Genomic DNA, 19,518 nt, shown 5'->3' on the forward strand with positions numbered 1-19,518 from the left:
AGAACTGGACTTGACCCTACCTATACCTGATTCAAAAGCCCTTGCTCTTAACCACTATGCTAAGCAATTTCCTAGTTTGTTCATTCCATTTATTATGTATATTGTGCTTTATAAATATTACTGATTACAAAAGTGACAATAGCTACGTATTTATTTGTGTTGTGAACTTCTACTGCTCCCACTCTTTTTTCTTTTGTCCCACTGAATGAAAATTAAATAGACCAGCTAGCACTGAGTGTTATAAGAAAATAAGACTTATTAGCTTGCATTTGGAAGATACATGCCAAAATCTGTGAAATGTTACAAAGTAAGTTTAAGGATTCCCAAAAAACATATATGTTTATACTCATTTAAGTTGTTCAGTATAGACTATTACATTTAAAAACTGCTACAATTTTTTTAACATCAATAAGTCATAAATCCCGATATATTTTACAAAAATGTTTTCAAAATAATAAAATCTTACTTAAGACACTCAATAGTAAATCCTTAATAAAAACTCACAGCTTAATTAACTGGCTACGTCACCAAGGGACACACACTCTTTTCATCACCAAAATAATTACACCTAATATTTCAATGTGCCCTGTATTATCAAACAATAAACTTAAATGAGACCCACAAGACCCTAAAGAGACAAAAAACAAAAATAAATTTTTAAAACTTTCATGATACATTTTGTTTAAATATGCTAATACATTTGAACATATGACCATTTTTCTTGATCTATGACAAAACAGCATCTTTTAAATGTCTTTCTACTTCTTATAATTAATGGCATAATTCAAAATCAAGCATTTTTTCCAAACTTGCAACTCACTGTTTCTGGCAGAGTTAAATCACTTAGGCTTGCAGAAGTACTGCTTCTTGTATGAACTGGTTCCCTGGCCACAGCCAAACACAAAGACCCAGTGGTTTGTTGTAATAATGCAATTGCTTGCTGATGAGAAATGTTCTGATCTAGTGGTATATAATTAATGGCCAATATCTGATCATTTTCCTTTAACCTTTGATCCCTGGGTCAAATAAGAAAATAAATTTTTGTTTTAAGTCATACAGTCTCATAAAAAATATTATTCAATGTAAGCAGTTCATTGTTTATAGTATTATTTCACTTAATACAGTTATTCAATTATTTAATTATGTAATATAACAGAGCTCTTCAGAGTGCTTTTTATCAAAACACTTATTAACTCATTAACCAATTAGGCACTGCATCCCTAAAACATACACACCCATTTCAAAAGCCAGTGGCTTCTATGTGATGATATTGGGAATTACTGATCGTATATGTAGAATGGAATGATTTCTAAATGTTGTGTTAGTTAATTTTTTAATTAATTAAAAAAAAAAAAGCCAATGGCTATGGGTGCACAGGTGGTTCAGTGGTAGAATGCTTTCCTTTTGTGTGAGGTTTGATTCCTGGACCATGCAGCACCCTCGTCCCCTCCAAAAAAAAAAAAAGCCAATGGCTAGAAATATAAACAAAAACAATCTATAGGGCCTCACTGTCAATGTTTTTCAAGTATGGACACTGCCTACATTATTGCACAAACCTGTACTCAGATACCTCTTCCACTCTGACTTTCTCCCTTATCACATTGGGAAAAATCATATTCCTTAACTCACCAATACCCTCTCTGGCATATACACTTAGTCACCACTGTCATTCATTTTCCAATATTTGTCAATGGAAGATTTGAGTCTACTTTCAAATCTATATCTGGAGTCCTCATCTTTCTCCCATATATCAATTTCCAAGATAAAAAGAAATATTTTTAAAAGAAATTAGCACAGGAGGTACAAGGGTAGTTCAGTGGTAGAATTTCCATCTGCCTCTGGGAGACCTGGGTTCAATTCCCAGCCCATGCAGTTCTCCCACCAAAAAATCAATAAAAGGTGCTATAATAATGGGATAGTCACGTGGAAAAAGAATGAAATGTGACCCCCACCATACAGCACACAGAAAAAAAAAAAAGAAATCAACATAACCTTTTATGAAAAATAGAAATTATAGTTAATATCTATTGAGCATTCACAAACCAAGCATTGTGCTAAGTAGTTTACATGCATTATATTACTTAATCTTCACAATCACCTTTTAAATTATTTATCATTAAACTTTACATACAAGTAATTGACACCTGGATAAGCTTAGCTAAGTATTCTGACTCCTAGGAAGACTAGGATTTACTCTGTTCTGGTTCACTATACTTGATGGCTTTAATACCTCCTCAACTACCACCTATATGGATACAATTCTTCCTTATCATTCTTTGTGTCTCTTGCATCCACCTGACTCCTCCTTTCTGTTCCCGCGCCAACCCTTCAGTTGAGGTCTTTATCTAATATCTAAAATCTAACTTGCAAAGATTTATTTTTCTAAGCTCTCTTCATCCCTGCATTTCCCTACTCAAAAATATGTATAGACTCTCTCTAAGGAGAGAGGCAGATGTAAGAAAGCAAATTCCTATCATGACTGTTTCATAAAAAGAACAATTTTAACCTTCAAAATAATAGGACAGGAGAGAATGATTGTTTTAATGACTTAAATTTAAAATTATGAAAAGTCCACCTTATTGTGCTTTCATATCTCAGTTCACACCAGAATTCTGACAATAACCAGAAACTGGTAGCTACCATTTTACCAATAAAATGGACATTACCTTTAGGACACAGTATGCATTTGCTTGGCATCACAGACCTCTATATTTGGCCCAAAGTAATCTTCCGATTTGGCTTCCTCCCTACAAAAACCTTTTCTCCAACTACTTTGATCTCTCTCCCTCTAAAAGGTTTCTGACATTTCCTGCTTTTGTGTAAATTTATTTCCTCCATCTCTAATGCCCTTTCATTCTGCTCATCCAAATTCAATCCATCCTTCACAATCCTGCTGAGTCTCCCTCTCCATTTAATTACCTCATTACACTACTCATTTATCACATACCGAATACTCACTTATGCTATGTACACTATGCACAGAACCTTCTCTATTCAATTAAAGTTTTCTGAGGACAGGGACTTACATATTTTAAATTCTCCCTTGGAATTATATAAGTTGAATATTTCAAAAAAATTTTAATGGGGTTACTGATGATTTTTTCTTTTGTACACAAAATCACTAGGGATATTCTTGTGGATATCGTGGTGGTTACACTATAAGTACAGATGGTCCAGATATTTGGTGTGGAAGAAGGTAAGAAAAACAATGATTGGGGCCAATCAGATGATTAAAAGTTGGGTTTCCCTCAGAGTTCTAGATGGAAAGTCTTGGTTTCTGCAGCAGTTCTAATGAAGCAGAAAGAACATCACAAGGGTGGGAAGGGGGAGTTAACAATTAGAGGCCCCTACAAGTATGGGTCCAGGGCCTCAAGCTGCCCTTGTCATATCAGGGGCAGAGGTCTAATTAGCCGACTAGTGAGTAAAAGGCTCAGGGGCTAATCTGCCCAGAACTTACATGGGTAGGGGTTTCTGAATGTTTGCAGGCAAACTTAGCCTTGCTGCCAACCTCATCCTATTCAATTCTCAGTAAATGGTTGCACTTGGCCAAGGTGGCTGCAGCACTCCATTTCTGAGTCCTAGATGTCACAGAGCTATTCAAAGTTCCAGAGAAATACCAGCTAATACACATATAGCTCAGTGTCTCAGAATCCATAAATATATCTCAACCTCAGACCAAATGTGGCTGTGATAAGGACCCACAATCTAGGCTCTCATTTTCTTATAAGTATTTTCTGAGAGAGACCTTAGCATATTTGTTCTTTTGTTTTTGGCTAATTTTGCACAACACATTGTCTCTTATGCTTATTCAGCTCATTGTGTCACCTTCAATGTCCCTTTTTGTAGCTGCACCATATTCTATCATATAAATGTATCATCATATGTCATAAAGATACATTTATTTTATTATATTTTATTTATTTAGGTGCAAGGTCCAGGAATCGAACCCAGGTCTCCCACATGGAAGGTGAACATTCTATCACTGAACCACCCATGCACCCTATTTTTAAATGTGAACACTACAGGGCAATATCCAGGAATCATTTCCATTATTTCACATACAATGCCCTATTTTCTCATCCTTTTCACCTTAAATTTAATCACAGCTTCCACACCCAGGGAGATTTCTTCAATTATACCAAATGAATGAGTTATTCTGAATCTTTTCAGCTCTGATGCAAATCATTTTGCATGTCAGCCCTCAATTTTCTCACAAGTAAATTTCCTACTTTCTGGAAATGACTCCATTTTAATCACCCTCTCCTTCCTACTCAATAGGCTTTTACAGTCAATATCTGTACAGGGACTAAAATTCAATCTAAGATAAATAAGCTGAAGAGAAGATTTCTGAAAAACATAATTTTTGATTATATTTTTCAATATAATCAAAGTTGAATAGAATTAGTTTAATTGCTACTATTATCATTTAACTTCCCCATACTATCATAAAGAATTCTCAATTAATAATTTATCATTGAATTCATACTTTCTAGTCTCCCCATCACATTCAGAAATAATGGCTTTCCATGACTTGAGAGCTAGCAAGTCTTAGGCAAGATATATAATAGTTCTACATGGAAAATCCTCAGAAGGAAGAACTGACCAAGACCATAAAGACCCTTTAAAATGACTGAAAAGTTCTTCATGGCTGACTCCAGCCTTTATTCAGCTCCTTTACTGCACCATCCTGCACTAAGCAATTCTATCAAGTAAGTTTTAGTCATACTCCAAGCACAAGAGTTGTGTTTCATCTCTTCATAAAGCTACTATTTAAGATAGTCTCTCTACTCATCTCCCCCTCTCCCTGCCACCACCACTTTCTTTCTATAGATCCCACTGTCTTCCCTTAAAACATCCTTCAAATCTCTCTTTGAGTATCACTGTCTTGTTCTTGGTCAAAGCTCTTTACTATACATGCTCAAATAATCAAATTCCTCTATTTTGGGAGAGCTCACTTCAATTCGTGATTACATATCCATAAGTATAGAGAAATATAAGGATTCGGGCTCATGTTGCCTTTTTTTTTTAATATTTTTATTGACAAATCTTCACACACATACAGTCCAAACATGGTGTACAATCAGTGGCTCATAATATCATCCCATAGTTGTACACTCATCACCATGATCATTTTTAGAACATTTGTATCATTCCAGAAAAAGAAAAAACTCATACATTCTATACCTCTTACCCTTCCTCCTCTCATTGACCTCTAGTATTTCAATCTACCCAATTTATTTTACCCCTTATCCCCCTATTATTTATTCCTCAGCACCACATGCTCAATCTCTACCCTAATTTTATCTCCTGATAACCTACGTTCTTAACTTCAAAGTTCACTCATTAATGTTAGACCATATTAGCGAGACCATATAGTATTCATCCTTTTATTTCTGACTAATTTCTCTCAGTATCATGTCCTCAAGGTTCATCCACATTTTTACATGCTTCATGACTTTGTTCTGTCTTCCAGCTGCATAATATTCCATTGTGGGGATCATGTTGCTTTTGTTTACCATTTTATATCCAACTGGAAAGGTATCAAAAGCTTGAACCAGCATCCAATTCTGACTCCACCTGAGTTAGGTCAGACTCCACAGGTCAAGGGCAATCCTCTAGAAGATTATTCTTCAGGCACCAGCTCAGGAGACCAGGCTATCCATGCTTCTGACCAACTGGCTATAAATTCTGGAGGGCACCTCCACCCTTTGGGTTTGATAATTTGCTAGAATGACTCACAGAACTCACTGAAAGTGCTATACTTACAATTATAGTTAAAGGATACAAATAAGAAGGCAAAAGAAGAGACATATAAGGCTAGGTCTGGGAGAATCTCAGACACAAGCTTCTGTGCCCTCTCCATGTAGAGTTATAACACATTACCCTCACGGCACAGCAACCATGTATTTTCTCAGTCATGGAAACTCCTCAGAGCTTCAAGTGTCCCAAGTTTACAAGGGGTCTCATTACATATGTATGACTGATAAAATCAATGTCCACATTGGGGCATTCAATCTGCAGCCCCAACCTTACCATCCCCCACCCCAAGGTAGAAGTGGGCTGCCATGAGGTGGTCCAAAGCCCCAACACCCCAATCAGCTGGTTGGTCTTTCGAGTGGAACTAACTCCCAAGCTGAAACTGCAGGTATGGTTGACCCCTCCCTGTGGTCTCATTGGCATATAAACGATCAGGTGTCGTACTGGACCCATCATGAAAAACAAAAGACGATCCCATCACAGGAAATTTCAGAGACTCAGAATATGCTTCCCCAGTAGATGAGGAAAAAAGACAAATGAAGTTTTTCATTAATTATATTATTTTAGTTTCCTAGGCTACTCAAGCAAATACCATAAAATGAAAATACCATAAAATGACTTGGCTTAAACAATGAGAATTTATTAGCTGTAGGCTGTGAAGCGAAAAGAAAATCCAAACCAAGGCATCATCAAAGTGAGGCTTTCTTCGCAAAGACTGTGACCCTCTGGAGCTGGCTGCCAGTAACCCTTGGCTCCTCTATTATATGGCAAGGTACATGATGGCATCTCTTATCTGTCCCTTCTCTTCTGGGTTCCTTTGATTTCAGCTTATGGCTGCTTTCCTCTGTCTGAATTTCATTCTGCTTATAAAGGACTCCAGTAATAGGACTAAGGCTCATCCTAACTGTGGTGGGTCACACCTTAACTGAAGTAACTTCATCAAGAGGTCCTACTTACAATGGGTTTGTGCCCATAGGAAATAGGTTAAATTTGAGAACATGTTTTTCTGGGGTACATACAGCTTCAAACCACCACATGCACCAACACACAGCACACAGTACGTCCTCCGTAAGTATGTGTTAAATAAACAAATGACTGGATAAAGATATAATACCCTTGATGATGTGAAATGTTCCAAGCACTTTTTAAATTATTTTTTATGGTTTATTTTTCCTGCCCCATAAAATCTATACCACTTTTTCCCAACACTTCCTCCAGCAGAATGTACAGTATGGAACAAAGTCTTATTCAAGATGTATGCCACGCTAACAGGCTTCTATTTTATGCCTCTTCAAAATTAAGGTGTAATGGAGAGCACAATAAAACATGAAACAAAATCTCATTACTAATAAAAGCAATAAGATAAAATATTTCAAATATTTACTTTTCTTAAATTTGGTAATAGTATATTATGAGCCACTGATTGTATACTATGGATGGACTGTATGTATATAAAGATTTCTCAATAAAAATATTTTTAAAAAAAGACCCTAAGACTTAGAGGAGAATTAAGTAACTTAACCAAGGTCAAAAAGCTTGAGAGTAAGCCAACACTCAAATCCAGCCTATAAGACTTCTTTGCCTAGTGAAACTAGGAGTATGTCTTTTCAAATAAAAGATCCCCACCCAAACAACCCATCTCATATGTGTTGGTTCTATCTCTACATCCTTAAGAATCAGAAGTTGCATATATCCAATTTCATATATGGTAGATCTGGGAAATACTGTAGACATTTTGTATGCCAACAAGGGATCTGACTAGGTTTTTCATGATAAACTGATGAAAGAACAGAGAAATAAATGCTAAATGCAGGGGCAACTGTAATGAATTAGTGACAGAAGTGCCTAAAGGAGGAAGCATTGGGAGGTCAATCTGGAGAGAAAAATCAACCCACAGGCCATAGAATGCTACTCAATTTCTTTATCAACAGTATTAATGTATGTAAACACTTAAGTTAAAGAATCTAAAAGCTGGGAAGGCTAATAAATAAATCAACCAGTATTTCCAAGTGTTCCAAGGGACTGAATAAGTGTCATTTAAAGAAAAGGCTCCATATTAAAAGTTGGGCCATAGAAACAGAAAGTAAAATAGGGATTGCCAAGGAATGGGCAGAGCAGGGAGTTGGGACCACTAACATGTATAAAGTTTTTTTTGGGTGCTGGAAATGCTCTGGAATTAGATAGTGGGATGGTTACACAACATTGTTAACACATTAAAAAGCACTGAAGTATACATTTTCTAAGGTTGAAATTTATGTTACATGAATTATATCTCAATAATCATTTTTAAGAGTTTCTTTTGTTTTGTTTTATTAAAGGTAGGCTAAAATTAAATAGGCTTTCTATCAAGGGACTCGATAGCCTTAAGTAGGCTAAACTGAGTGTTAATCCAGGTTTATCCAGGATTGCCTACACTTGCCAGAAAGTCCTGGTGTCTTGGTATCATTATTAATACCTCCCCCTTTCACTCACAAAACTGCCCCAATTTGGACAATAAATTATATGGTCATCCTATCGCTATATACCCATTAGATGGCATGGAAATCCATTATTTGTGAATTTTGATTTGAGGAGACTACTGATCCCCCATAAATGGAGAATGTGAATTCAAAAATAAAATTCAACAGAGAATCTTTATAATATAATAATACCATGGTTGCAATAATTCTAGTAGGCTGTAGTAATGTTCTAAATAGAGGGTTAAATGAATAAATGACCAAAGATCAGAAATCAAATGGACACACAATATAAGACTTACACACATGCCTTAAAACAAAGGTACACGTGAAATATGAGAAATGAAATAGTCTTTAGAGGCCTTTTAATTGATAAAAACCCTTAATACATCAATAGTGTGATATGATCATCCAAAAAGTTGTTATAAGCTTAAATTTAATAAATAATATAATATGCAGATGTGAATTTCAATATTCTTATACTATTGATAAGACCACAGTTAAAATACCATTTCAAGTATGGGTTTGTTGGCGTGGAAAGAGCACTAGCTTTGCAGACAGTCTTGAAATTGCAACATAGTTCCAGCATTAATAGTGGGATGACTATATATAAACCATCTAACTTTCTGATCCTCTGCTTTCTAATCTATAAAATGCAGAAATGATACTAACTTAACTGGACTGGTACCACAAGTGTTTGCAAGAACATTTGCAAAAGGACTGATGAATGCATAGAAGTTAAGTAAGTGTTAGCTGCTAATCTTACTGTTTTTTATTACTAGTTTCTTATTCTCTTTACAATAATGTATTTGGTACTGTCAGAAAAAAAAGTAAACAAAATGAACATCTTCCTCACCTGTCAGCTATACTCCCTGGCTGTACTTCCTTCACGAAGATGTCAACTTCTCCTAGATTTTTACTTCTAAGCGCCACCACGCTGAATCCAAGGCCTCCAGTTGATGGCCGTTCTATATTTATATATTCAATTTGCCTGCCCTAATGCAGGGGGATAAAAAAAGAAAAAAGTCAACATTTCCATAAAGTGAAATTGCCTAGCACAAAAACAGCTTCCCTAAGTCTTCTCTTTAAAATCAAAACAAATTCAGTGTTTCAGTAAATTATTTCTGGAAACTCTCCTATGTGATATTTTCAGTAGAACTTAAGAGGGAATATGCAATGTTCCGTAACCTCAGTATAATGCTTAAGTTCCTGGGTCACCTTGGACAGGTTACGGTGTCTAGCTGTCTGGTCAAGCAAACACTGGCCTGTTTGTTACTGTGAGGTTATTTTGTGGACTTAAACCATCAGAAGTTGACTGCAGCTATGGCTGATTACACCTACAACCAACTAAGGAGAGTGCCCTCAACAATGAGAAAAGTGCCATCCCTTCAGTTGAAGGCTTTAAAAGGAGAAGTGATGAAATTCAGAAGAAAGAATTTCCGTCTCTACTACACCTACCCAGTTTCTCCTGGGAAATTCATTGAAAATCTCATCACAGTTCCCAGTGTCCTAGGGAATTTGGACTTGCCCACCCACACAGCTGTATGAGACAATTCTTACAAGATTCTCATAATATTTATAGATATCATCTGTCAGTTATGGTTTCTGAGAGAACCTTAACTATTCAAAGAGATATTTTCACACTTCATTCACATTTTGAGATGAACCTCAAGCTGGATGAAAATTCATGAAAAAATGTCCTTTCCTATAGTATATGCTAAATTATTTTTTACACTGAATTTCCCTAAATTCTTTGAAGCAAAAAATATCTTTTTAAATGAGGTATGTCAAATATATGCTAGGTCCAACTCAGAACTAGCTGAAGTATCTTAGCATTCTGTTTTAAATTCTATTGTGATAAATTAAGATTCCTTTTTATTAGCTCAATACAAAAGACCATGGAAAAAACCACCATTCACCTCAGTTTACTTGTGACTACAAGGTATTTTATTTCTTTAATAAATACATTTATATCATAAGAACTTCATAATGGTAAACAACTAAAGCATCTGATAAAAATAATTATTATGAAAGTCAAATGAAAGAGATTGCACTATAAAGTCTAAAAAGGAATCAGGTAAATAATGTTACGTAACTATTGTACCTTTACCAGATTCATTTTAACTTTCAAACTCAAATTTCATTTTTAAAGGCATTTATTAGAGGGTGAGGTAAGCAAACACAAAACTAATACACCGCAAAATTCAATTGTCTATTATTTAATTTTGAATAAGTGGAGATGAAACCGAATCACACTTTCAAAAGGTGAGATCTAAACATCTCTTGAGATTTGCCAAATTACAAATTAGTTCTAACTCTCATTGATTCTGCTTTGATATAAAATTAAAAACAGCTTTGAGAGCACTTCTTCACTTCCATATAATTTTCCTTCTATGATCAAACGCAGGAAGAATCTCTTTCTTTAGAAGTATACAAATGCGTCATACTGGAGTTATTGCCTAAATGTTCTCCTCTCCACACACATGGGTATTTTCATGTGATTTTAGGTCAACAAATTTCTAACACAAATGTTAGAAATGACATCAATTCCTCCTAACAATATAAACACATGAGCAAATTAAACAGTAACACATTTCTAAGGCAAAAGACCATGATTTCCTTTTTAACCCATAACAGGAAAAATGAAGCTAAATATTCCTAGAGCAAAATATAACTTCACCTGAGCCATCCGTTGAATGACTGAGTTAAACTCTTCATTTCCTGACTTAGATGTCCAAGGAAATAACCCAGACACAGTCGAGTTATTAGAGGGCCTGTGGGCATTCCCCTTAGTAATGGAACCATCCGTAAACACTAATAAACCTTGCCTAGAAAAGTCAAAGTTGGCTGAACAATCTGAAGGTATATGGCTGAGCTGTTGGAGAGAAAAACAAAAGAGAATCATCAACAGAAACCTATTAGAAAAGCAAACTATTTCTATACATTAAATATTATACTTCTCACATTACATGAGCAATTTGCTTATTAAGCATATTTGTGGAAGATAAAACGTACAAATAATGAATCTGTGTGTTCATAATGCTAGAATTTTTTTAAATTTAGTATTACACAAAATTTAATAGCTTAAAATTTGTACTTGCTCCCTGACTCCACCACCACCCAAAGTTTGTAGCATGTATATTAATATCTCATTATACTTCTTATACATAAATACATCTAATATATGACATTGAGCTTTTTTGCATTTACCTGTACATTTCCATGTGGGAAGTCACAAAATATCTACAAGTAGTATATAACAATATTAACAGTAAAAATATTTACCAAATGCTTGCTATGAGCCTGGCACTGTGCCACAGATCTTACATGTATAATCTCACTGAATACTTACATCAGCCATATGAGATGCTGTCATTAACCTAGTTGTAATTGTAAAAACTGAGGCATACAAGGGTTAAGTAACTCACCCAGATTACCCAGCAAGTGATACACAGAGCCACTTAAATATTAGTAAAAAGAAGAGAGGCATGTGATATGGGGAGCAGGAAAATAGAGCTTAATATTTTAAATATCATTTGGCTAATAAAACTATCAATTGCCCAGTGGAATAAAGGTAACATGAATAATAAATGTGAAGAGGAACTCAAAAAATAACAGCACACCCTGGCAATGGGGATTTTACACTTGTATGGACAAAATATGATTATGTATATAAAAACAGTAAACTTATACAAATATAAACAATGTCATTACGGTGAAGCAGTTATTCTAATAACAGTAATAGACTGGTTATGACCTATCTCAGTTTTGATTGCTACAAACAGCATTCACTGTTGCACTATGAGACTCATTCTATGACTAAGGAATACAGAAAGCTAATCTTCAGTATGAGGATAACCAAAATCATGGTATTAAATTCTGGAAAATCACAGTATTAAATTCTGGAAAGCTAATCTTCAGTATGAGAATAACTAAAATCATGGTATTAAATTCTGGAAAATCTTGTTATAAGGAGATGGTTTCCTAGCTCTTACACCCAAAGCAAGAGCATTGAAAAGAAGAAATAGACAAATGAGAACTCCTCAAAATTAAACACTTTTGTGCACCACAGAACTTTGTCAGGAAAGTAAAAAGGCAGCCTACGCAATGGGAGAAAGTATTTGGTAACCACATATCATAAGAGGGTTTAATATCCAGAATATATAAAGAGATTCTTCAACTCAACAACAAAAAGGCAAACAACCCAATTAAAACATAGGCAAAAGATTTGAACAGACGCTTATCAGAGGAGGAAATACAAATGACTAAGAGGCACACAAAAAGATGCTCAACTTCACTGGCTATTAGGAAAATGCAAATCAAAGCCACAATGCAGTATCATTTCACACCCACTAGAATGGCCACTATCAAAAAACAGAAAATGACACATGCTGGAGAGGATGCTGAGAAAGAGGTACACTTTTCCACTGTTGATAGGAATGTAAAATGGTACAACCACTCTGGAATGCAGTTTGGCGGTTACTCAGGAAACTAAGTATAGAACTGCCATATGATCCAGCAATCCCACTACTAGGTATATATTCAGAGGAACTGAAGGCAGGGACACAAATGGACATTTCCACATCGATGTTTAGAATACCATTATTTACAACTGTCAAGAGATGAAAACAACTCAAATATCCACCAATGTATGAGTGGCTAAACAAGCTGTGGTATATACTTATGCTGGTCTATTACATAGTTATAAGACAAAATGAAGTCATGAAGCATGTAACAACATGGAAGAACATTGATTACATTATGCTGAGTGAAATTACCCAGAAACAAGAGAATAAGTACTGTATGGTCTCACTAATATGAACTAACATTAATAAGTGAACTTTAAGAGTTGAAATTAAGAACAAGCATTATCAGGAGATAGAAAGAGGGTCGAGATTGGGTATTTGGTACTGAAGGAATACAGTTTGAACAACAGAACTGATTGTAAAAATATAGAAATGGATAGCACAATACTACCCGGTTGTAACATAATAATATAATAATATAAACGCACTGAATGAAGCTGAATGTGAGTATGATCGAGGGAGAAGGGCTGGGAGCATGATGAAACTAGAAGGAAAGATAAGAGGATAAAGACTGACACGGTATAACTTAGAAATGCCCAGAGTAGACAGTGATGGTGATTATCACGGTCAGGTTCATGTGTCATCTTAGCCAGGTGGTGGTACCTGTTTGTCTGGTTGGGCAAGTGCTGGCCTGTCTGTTGCTATGAGGACATTTTATAGAATTAAATCATGATCACGTTGGCTGCATCCACAGCTGACTTTTTTTGTCATCAGCCAAGGGGAGTACCTCCTGCAATGAGTGATGCTTAATCTAATCACTGGAAGCCTTTAAAGGAGGACTCAGAAGGGACAGGTACTCTTCCTGCTTCAGCCGGTGAGCCACTCCGGTGGAGTTCATCCAGATCCTCCATCAGAATCATCAGCTTCACAGCCTGCCATGTGGATTGTGGACTCTACATTCCCACCATTATGTGGGACACTTTTATAAGTTTTATATTTACAATTTTTCCTGCTGATTCTGCTTCTCTAGAGAACCCTAACTAATACAGTGATTAAATGTACAAAATAAAAAAAATGTTTTTGTATGAGGGAGAATAAATGTCAACATTGAAAGGTGTTGAAAATGGATGGTACACACAAAAAAAGTACAATCAATGCAAGCTTGGGTCTGATAGTCAACAGTAACATTATAATATGCTTCCACAGGATATAACAAAGACATTATGCCAAAACTAAATGTCATATGATCCTGAAATCCCATTACTCAGTATATACCTGAGGAACTGAGTGTGGGGGCACAAATAGACAGTTGCACACTGGTGTTTATGGCGGCAGTGTTCATAATCCACAATGGACGGAGGCAGCCTAAGGATACAACGACTTAGGAATGGAAAGGGGAGCTATGGTGTATACATACAACAGAATACTGACCAGCTGCAAGAAGGGATGATGTTGTAAGGCATGCAACTACATGAATAAACCATAAGGACTGTATATTGAATGAGATGTCAGGAACAGAAAGACAAATATTATCATGCCTCACTCACATGGACTATGATACAAAAACTTGGTGAACTAAAATCGAAAGCATGGGTTATCAGGTTAGGGGCTATTTTAAAGGGGCTTAGATTGTAAGCTCTTCCAGCAGTCACATATATTCACAAACTGAAACTGTTATTTCTAAATTGTGAGATACTGAGCTGTTTGTTTATAACCTGGTCATTCCCAGAAGTTTGGGAACAGAGTTCTGACACCTGAGACTCAGAGTTAGAGCTCTGAAGCTATGAAAGTCAGCAGTTCCCCATAGAGGAACTGTTTAAAAAAAAAAAAAAGGGATCTGACTTCAAATAGAGCTATGAATGAAGCTGATCTGTCTAAGACTAAGGTAAATCAGAATATAGGGTAGAGGATGATGTTATCCATACTTTAAAACTTCAACTTCTGTGTAAGATCAAAGAATATGTTTAGTTGGTACAAAATTTATATTTTGGATAGTGCATTTCTTAATTTAACTTCTATGGTCGGTTTAGTTGAACACCATAAGTACATGGAATCTTGAAAAGGGTGAGAGATTTTGTGATTTGTCCAGGTTAGTGTGATGCCCCAATATATCCCACAGTAATTTGGGCAGTAAATAAAGGAGTATTTGCAGGGTTCCCTTGGGGGACTGCAGAGAGAGGAGGAAATATTCAACTTCCCCATTTGGAGAATTTCTCATATTCTTACAAGCAGTGGGGACAAACAAATCAATAGGCCGAGGGGTCTTGGGATTCTCGGCTTTGAAACTTATTCCTGTAAAGTACAGACTACTTAAAATTAGGACTAAGAGTTACCCCTAGAGAACCTCTTTTTTTTTGCTCAGATGTTAGCCTCTCTTTCTAAGCCAACTTGGCAGGTGAACTCACTACCTTCCCACCTACATGGGTATTACATCCAGGGGTGTAAATCTCCCTGTCAACATGGCATGGATATCTCGGGATGAGCCCGGACCTGACATCAGGGGAGTGAAAAAGCCTTCTTGAACAAAAGTGGGAAGAGAGACATTAAACAAAATAAAGTTGCAGTGGCTGAGAGATTTAAAACAGAGTCGACAAGTTATCCTGGAGGTTATTCTTATGCATTATATATAGTTTATGGTGTCTTGGAGTGGCTAGAAGGAAGTACCTGAAATTGTTGAGCTGTGTTGAGCTTCGTTTGATTCTTTTTTTTTTTTTTTGAGCTTTGATTCTTGAAGACGATTGTATAAAGACATAACTTTTACATTGTGACTGAGTGATTGTGAAAACCTGTCTGATGCCCCTATTGTCCAGGCTATGGACCGATGAGTTAAAAAAATATGGACAAACAATAAATAACTAATTAATTAAAAAACATTTTTTTAAAGATATAAACAAATATCACACACACACACACACACAAAAGAAGTGTATTAGTTAAGGCAAGGGGAAGAAAGGGTAGGAGGAAAGTTAAGAGGCTTTAAGAAGGAGAGCCAAGGTCAATATAAGGCTTGACTTCTTAGATGGGAGAAGAAACGAATTACTAGAGGAAAGGGGAGAGATTTAATATCTAAAGGGGAAGAAGAAGGGAAGTGACCCAAAACTGAGTTTTGGTTCAGAGAAAGTGAAAGTAGATAGCTTCTAGAACATAAAGTTAAAAATGGAAGAAACAATTCTGGCTCTGAAATAGAAGACAATAAAGGCAGTAAGGATGAATTAAAACATACATATTTGAAAACAGAAAAAAACATAAAAAGGGGTCGAGAAAGTACAGCTTTTCTCTGCACCCATTCCTTCTCTCCTTTAGACTCTGACAACAGTCCAAAGGGCAAAGCTGAGGTTAGACTGTTCTCCTTAACCGCCCATGTGCTTAAGCAGAAATTTCTTTCCTCTTCAAGCTGAAAAGGAGGAAGCTTCCATGAAAATCAATTCCTATGAATCAACCAGATATGTGGGTATTTGAGTTTGGGCTCAAATTAGCATAGGCTCTGCAAATCAAAATATTTGTTAAATGAATGAATGTGGAGCAGGCGGTCATTCTAGGCAGAAGTACATGCAAAAGCAGAGTAAATAACACAGTCTCAGAAAACAGATGATGATTTATTCTCATGAAATTAGTGAAGAGCTAATAACAATGTAAGGAACTATAAGAATAGTGGAAAAAAAGAAGGCTACAGTACTACCTACCTGATAGAAATGTTAAATTAGAACATCTGGAAAGAAATTTGGAAACAAGTACTTATTTATAGCTTATCTTATTCTTAAAGGAATTAAGGCTCTAACAAAATATGAAAACATTTAATTAAATTTAAAAGTAAACAGGTAAAAGAGAGCAAAAAGAAAACAAAACATGAAAGCTAAGACAAAGACAGAAGAACTGAATACAGAACGTACACAGTAACATTCAATATAGTTGCTAGACAGAGTAGATATTAGATATTAGAGAATTATTAATTCCAGTGGGTGTTGTTATAATTATATAGGAATTTGTCACTTTTAGAGATGCACGGTTTTCTGTTCAATTTACTTTCAAATGTTTAAGAACATATAGGTAGAGATAAATCTAGATAGCTGGATGGAGTCAACATGGTAAAATGCTTAAAACTGTTGAACCTAGTTAGTGAATATATAAGTAATCCTGTAATATTCTTTTTTTCTTTTACATGGGCAGGCATTGGGAATCAAACCTGGGTCTTTGGCATAGCAGACAAGAACTCTGCCACTGAGCCTCTGTTGCCCACCTGTAAAATTCTTTTGATTTTTGGATATGTTTGATGTTTTTCATAATAAAAGTTAAAAAAAAAAAAAAGAAATTCACAGAATGATATATGTGCAGAGTTCAATGTTAATTAGCTGTGAACAAACGACTCACTAAACATTCTGGGTGGTAGGTATTTTGCTTTATCAGCAAAAAAAGCAATTTATCTCAAATTTTGTTAGTTTACCTGTTAACAATTCTGCCACTATATCTCCAATTACATTTAAAAATTCTGCCCAAATTAAATCTATAGGATGGCTACTATTCAAGCTCAGTTATTTAAAACGAATGTACCATTCCTGACCCCATAAGTCAGGACTCTACAAGAGTAGAAGTGTATATATTTGTATAATTTGATCCAGCAACTAAGAATTTAGGGATTATGAAATCTCAAGTACTCTGTGATAGAGAGTGGAGGAAACACAAATAAATATTAAAACACAACATATAATTCTTCAAAGGAGTTCATGATCAGAAATAGCAAATACTTGATAAAAATTGAATTATGAATAATGTGTACAAGGGCATGATCCCTTCCTTTTTTTTCAGTTATCTAAGGGCATGATCCCTTCCTTTTTTTTCAGTTATCTCATTTTTTAAAATATTTTATTATGAAATATATCATACATTAAAAAAAGAAAAAGAAAAAGCAAAAATTTTCGAAATGCACTCCAACAAACAGATTTCATAATGTGGTATGGGTGACCATTCCACCATTTCCAGTTTTTTCACTCTAGCTACTCCAAAACAGTGGAGGCTAAAAGAAAAATCAACATAATGATTTCGCAGTCATACTCAATTGTGAAATCCTAGCTTCTCTGTTACAACTCCTCCTTCTTCACTGCTCCCTCTCCCACTCTATAAGCAACTTTGGGCAATGTCCTTTCTAATTTTTATCATGTTGAAAAGGGGTGTCAAAAATGCAGAATATGTAAATTGAATTCGTTCATATTCTTGGAGAGGCTGGGTCTCAAGGCTTATCTCGCCTGGGAAATCTCTGGAGGTAATAGGTTTCAGGAAAGTAAACTTAGTGCATGAAACCTTAATAGAGTTTTAGTAGAGTCCTTGGTATTCTTCAGGGTTAATAGGCTTGATGTTGATTGGGGTATGGAAAACGGTGGGAATCACAATACCTAGCTGAAGCTTGCAAAAAATGTAGCCTCCAGAATACCCTGTTGAATCTATGTAAACTCTCTCAGCCACTGATATCTTGTTTGTTACCTTTCTTTTCCCCCTTTCAGTCCAGAAGGTATGATTGATCCCATGGTGCCAGGGCAAGGTTCTTCCCTGGTAATCATGTCCCATATTGTCAGGGAGACTTTCAACCCTTAATAGCATGTCCTTTATAGAGAGGTGGATAATGATTTTTCTTACAAATTTGGGCTTAGAGAGAGGCCACATCTGAGCAACTAAAGAGGTTTCCTGGAAGCAATTCTTGGGAATGACTATAGGCAGTTGCAGCCTCTCTACTACAGAAATTCAGTTTCATTAAAGTAAGCCTGAAAATCAAGGGCTTGTAAAGTTTATGTATATAGGGGAGAAGAACCTTAGCCTACCTATAAGTCCTGAAATGAAAAGGGGCCAACCTCTCCAGAACATCAATTAGTTCCATCCCCCTATCCCATATTATCGACAGCCTCTTCCAACATGAAAAAGTTAGAATGGGCATAGCCCAAATACCCTTAAAGAGTGGGAGAAACATCAAAGGTGATGGTGAGGTTATACAGAGAAGGTCAGGTTTAACAAATGAGTATGACTGCTAGATCACTATATTGGTATTTCTTTTAGTCTCCAGTACCTCAGAGCAGCTAGAAATAAAACTTAAAATTGTGGAATTATAACCCATATCAAACTCTAAAATCTGTTCTGCAACTAATTGTTGCAATACACTTTGAAATTTATTGTTTTGTATATATGTTGTTTTTCACAAAAAAAGAAAAAACAAAGAGAAGGAAGTATACGGAGAAGATAGGATTTAACACATGAGTATGACTACTGAATCATTATATTGTCTTTTGTTCTCTAGTGTCTTGGAGCAGGTAGAAGAAAAATCGAAAAAATGTAGAACAGTAACCCATACCAAACTTTAAAACCTATTTTGTAACTACTTGTGAAAATGTACTTGGAAACTTATTGTGTTTTTATATAATTATTTCACAATTAAAAAGTCAAAAAATAAAAGTTAAAAAAAGTTTTAAGTCTGGCACTAAAAAAAAAAGTCAAGGGCTTGCAACATGGAGGTAAACACACTGCCTTCCCAACTACATGGGACATGACTCCAAGTATATAAATCTCCCTGGCAACATGGGATGTGACTCCCAGGATGACCCAGGACCTAGCATCATGGGATTGTAAAAGCATTTTTGACCAAAACAGGGAAGAGAGAACTGAGACAAAATAAGGTTTCAGTGGCTGAGAGATTTCAAATGGTCAAGAATTTATACTAGAGGTTATCCTAATGCATTTACAGATATTCCTTTTTACTTTATGGTGTACTGGAGTGGCCAGAGGGAAGCACCTGAAAC

The 19,518-nt window shown here is 35.6% G+C and overlaps 1 protein-coding gene across 3 annotated transcripts in view; it reads right to left on the reverse strand.

Moving 5' to 3' along the window:
- Positions 1-19,518, reverse strand: part of PATJ (PATJ crumbs cell polarity complex component) — a 473,288-nt gene that overhangs the window by 425,340 nt on the left and 28,430 nt on the right. For all 3 annotated transcript variants that reach the window (XM_077149461.1, XM_077149460.1, XM_077149462.1), the window contains exons 4-6: positions 10,894-11,088; positions 9,070-9,209; positions 821-1,016 (exon numbers count right to left, since the gene is read on the reverse strand). In XM_077149461.1, coding sequence (XP_077005576.1) covers positions 821-1,016; positions 9,070-9,209; positions 10,894-11,088 — 531 coding nt within the window. The remainder of the gene's footprint in view (positions 1-820; positions 1,017-9,069; positions 9,210-10,893; positions 11,089-19,518) is intronic.

Source organism: Tamandua tetradactyla, chromosome 2 (assembly GCF_023851605.1).
Source record: "Tamandua tetradactyla isolate mTamTet1 chromosome 2, mTamTet1.pri, whole genome shotgun sequence".
Classification (NCBI taxonomy): Eukaryota; Metazoa; Chordata; class Mammalia; order Pilosa; family Myrmecophagidae; genus Tamandua; species Tamandua tetradactyla.